Genomic DNA, 3,326 nt, shown 5'->3' with positions numbered 1-3,326 from the left:
CCACACACCGCCCCATGCCATGTCCCACATCGTTCCCCATGCTCTGCAGTTTCCCTCCAGCCTTGTCCCCTACTTTGTCCCCCTGGCCTCTTGTGGCCCCATTTTCCTTTCAGGTTATTGCTAATCAGTTTCTGAATTTGTTCGTTTTTTACTGTGCCCTCACCACATCACCGCGCTCAGGAGAATTCCTGGCAGCACCAGACCCTGCAGCCCTGAAAAGCCCCAGAAGCACTTGCAGAATGAGTCGGTTCCTGCGCACAGCAAACCCCGCGGGCTTTTCTCAGGGCTGGGAGAGGCACGTGCACCCGGACACATGGACAGCCGGACACATGGACACACAGACACACACACACACAGGTGCCAGGCCAGAGGCAGCAGCCCACGGGCCGAGGTCAATGCTTTATTTCCGTCTGCTGTGATATAAAAATAAGGGGGCACCACCTGGCCAGGATGGCCCGGTGCCCTTCTCCCAGTACAAAATAATATTTAGATTCATAAATAAAACATCGTTACCTTTACAGCTTAACACAGTACAAAAAAAAATAACAAAAATAGATATATATAATTTATATATTAAAAAAGGTATCCTTAAATATTTCTCCCAGGTGCAGGGACATATTAAATTAAACCGATGGTTTCAATAAATAGGGGAGCTGCACCACTGTCACGTATAAGTTACTGGGGGACCGGTGCCCACCCGCACAGTGCAGGGCTCGGGGACGCTGGGGACACCGAGGGCCCAGGGGTGGACACGGGGATGCTGAGGGCGTGGGGACACAATGCAGGGACATGAGGCACGGGGACAGGCACAGGGACACCAGGCGTGCAGGGATGAGCACAGGGACACTGCGCTCACAGAGTGCACGGGGACACCAGGCTCATGGGGACACCAAGCTCACAGGGACGCCAGGCTCAAGGAAAGCCGCCCCCAGATGCTCTCCGGGCTCAGCAAACCCCTCGAGAGGCAGGCAGGGGGTGACAAGCTGGTGGCACAAGCGGCCAGGGTCGGTCTGGGGCTGCACCCTGCCTGCGCCGAGCGTGCGGGTGCCGTGCGAACGGCCCCTTAGTCAGGACGTGTCACCAGACCCATTGAATCACTGGAAAATCAGGCAGGGCTGGCAAATGGGGGACGTCACCAACCCAGAGTGACCCCGCTGGCCGATGGTGGCCTCCGCACGCGGTGGCACCTGGGGGACGTCTGTGCCAGCGCCAGCCGCGCGCCGGGCTCTCCGCATCCAACCGCAAGCCCCAGGGCGCTGGGGACAGCTCGGGTGACAGCAGCGGGGGTGGCAGGGGCTCCCTACGACCTCGCTGGCTGCCGGCCTCGCCGCCGGCCTCGCCGCTGCTGCCTCCGCTCCTCCCGGCGCGCCCGCAGCCCTCGCTCCTCCAGCTGGGTGCTGAGCTGCTCCGTGAAGCGTGCGTAGCTCCAGAGGATCCGGCACCCCTCCACCTTCTGCTGGAAGACTCTGGTGGCCGCCGGCAGCCGGGGCAGGGTGGGGACGGTGGGGACGATGCCGTGGGCATGGAGGACTCCCTCCAGGTTGCTGAGGAGGCCCCGCACCTTCAGGCGGGTGCTGTCGAGGCGGCGCAGGATGGGGGCCCCGGGGGGGTGGAGGTCGCGCTGGTGCTGGCTGATTCCCTGCAGCGCCCGGTCCATGCGGGCCATGGCCCCGTGCAGTGCCCGCAGCCCCCCGGTCCCCGTCACCACCGTCCCCCGCAGCCACTCCAGCGAGGCGTTGGTGCGGCACAGCCGGGTGAAGGCCAGGTGCTGCTCCTGCTCCTGCCCGTGGGAAAGGCAAGGGGGTCAACGGGGGGGCTCAGCGGCGAGCCCACCCCCCCCCCCCCCACTGACACACTAAGTGAGGGGGGCTTTTGTCCCCTTTTTCCTGCCATCTGGCGAGGTGGCACTCACGTAGAAGAGGAAGAGCTCCCGCGCGTCCTCGGCCATGTGCCGCACCAGGGCGTGGATCTGCTGCAGGGTCGGGGGCTGCGTGCTGCGCGCTGGCACGGCCCAGAGGAGGAAAAGTCCCTTGGCCATGGCTGGGGAGGAAGAGGAGGGAGATGGTGGAGATGGGGGAGCCTCTCGCTGCGGCGACACGCGGGGTGGGGATGGGGAGCAGGGATGTCCGTTCTGGGTGCCCATCACCCTGGCGCCAGGCCTGGAGGAGAGGGCTGCACGTGCCGGGTATGGTGACAAGGTGCCCCGTGGTGCCGCAGGGACAGGGCAGCCACCGTGCCGGGAGCCAGCTGCTGGGACCTGCCAGGGCCTTCGGCATGAGGAGGAGGAGGAGGATGGTAAGGAGGAGGGCAAGGATGAAGGGGACAAAGATGAGGAGGACAAGGATGAGGAGGACAGGGATGAGGAATACAGGGATGAGGAGGACAAGGATGAAGAGGACAAAAAGAAAGAGGAGGAGGAAAAGGAGTGTTAGGAAGAATATTAGGAGGAGGAAGAGGAGGAAGAAGGTGCCCTCGAGGCATCAAGGAGCGCAGACAGCTCCTGCTGGCCCCAGCGGTTGCCCAAGCAGCTCCCTGTCAGCACAGGCCACCACAGGGCCACCGCAGACTGGGGACAGTGGTGGCACTCCTGGGTCCGTCCCCTCAGTCCCAGCGGGTGCTGCTCCAGCCCCGCTGTCACCGCAGCCACGTGAGTTCAGCACCGCAGCAGCACCCAGCTCCCAGCCCTCCCCAGCGTGGGTTTTGGGGATGTTTGGGGGCTCGGGGGACGTACCAGCCAAGCAGGGTGACCCCATCCCTCTGCCACCTGCCCCCCGCTCCCCGCATCAACCCCAAACCACATCCCCCCACCCGCCCCCTCCCGGCACCCCTTCTTCCGCAAAGGTGCCCGGGGAGCCCCTGGTGGGTGCCAGGGGCTGGGGAGGTGGTGGGGGGGCATCCCAAAACAGCTTGCCCAGGGGCAGGGGAAGCACCAGGGCCCTCCCGGGGTGGTGTGCGAGCGAGAGGGCAGTTGTGGGACGCAGCCTACCTGCCAGCACGCCCAGGGGCCGCGCGTGGCGCCGCATGTCCGGGTGCCGGGGAGCGGTGCCGCAGGGCGCGCGAGCGACTTCCTTACTGGTCGGCGAGGGGGAAGCTCGCCTTTTAACGTGCCCCGATTAGCCACCACCTCCGAAGGAGGCACCCGGGCCCCAACGTAAAGAAATGGAGAAGTGAAGCCATGACTTGGGGGCCAATGAGCGGGGTGAGCCGGGCCGGGGAAGGGCGGGGGGAGGAAATGAGGCCGGTCGGACGATGGTTTTGTTCTTCGATCAAGTTCCTCGAGGGAGTCCTCGTGGGTCCAGCCCGCGCGTGGGGCGAGCCAGATGCCC

General features: G+C 64.5%; 1 protein-coding gene across 1 annotated transcript; it reads right to left on the bottom strand.

Annotated features, from left to right (window-relative positions):
- Positions 1-444: 444 nt before the first annotated feature.
- LOC309884998 (cardiotrophin-2-like) lies at positions 445-3,042 on the bottom strand. Its single transcript, XM_082774519.1, has 3 exons — positions 2,987-3,042; positions 1,913-2,040; positions 445-1,780 (listed from the first exon to the last, which is right to left on the bottom strand). The coding sequence occupies exons 1-3, from the start codon at positions 3,021-3,023 to the stop codon at positions 1,301-1,303; spliced, it is 645 nt and encodes a 214-aa protein (XP_082630645.1). The 5' UTR covers positions 3,024-3,042; the 3' UTR covers positions 445-1,300.
- Positions 3,043-3,326: the final 284 nt, after the last annotated feature.

The sequence above is a fragment of the Aythya marila genome, assembly GCF_965140915.1.
Source record: "Aythya marila genome assembly, chromosome: 17".
In the NCBI taxonomy this organism is placed as follows: Eukaryota; Metazoa; Chordata; class Aves; order Anseriformes; family Anatidae; genus Aythya; species Aythya marila.
This window is presented reverse-complemented; position numbering and strand designations above follow the sequence as displayed.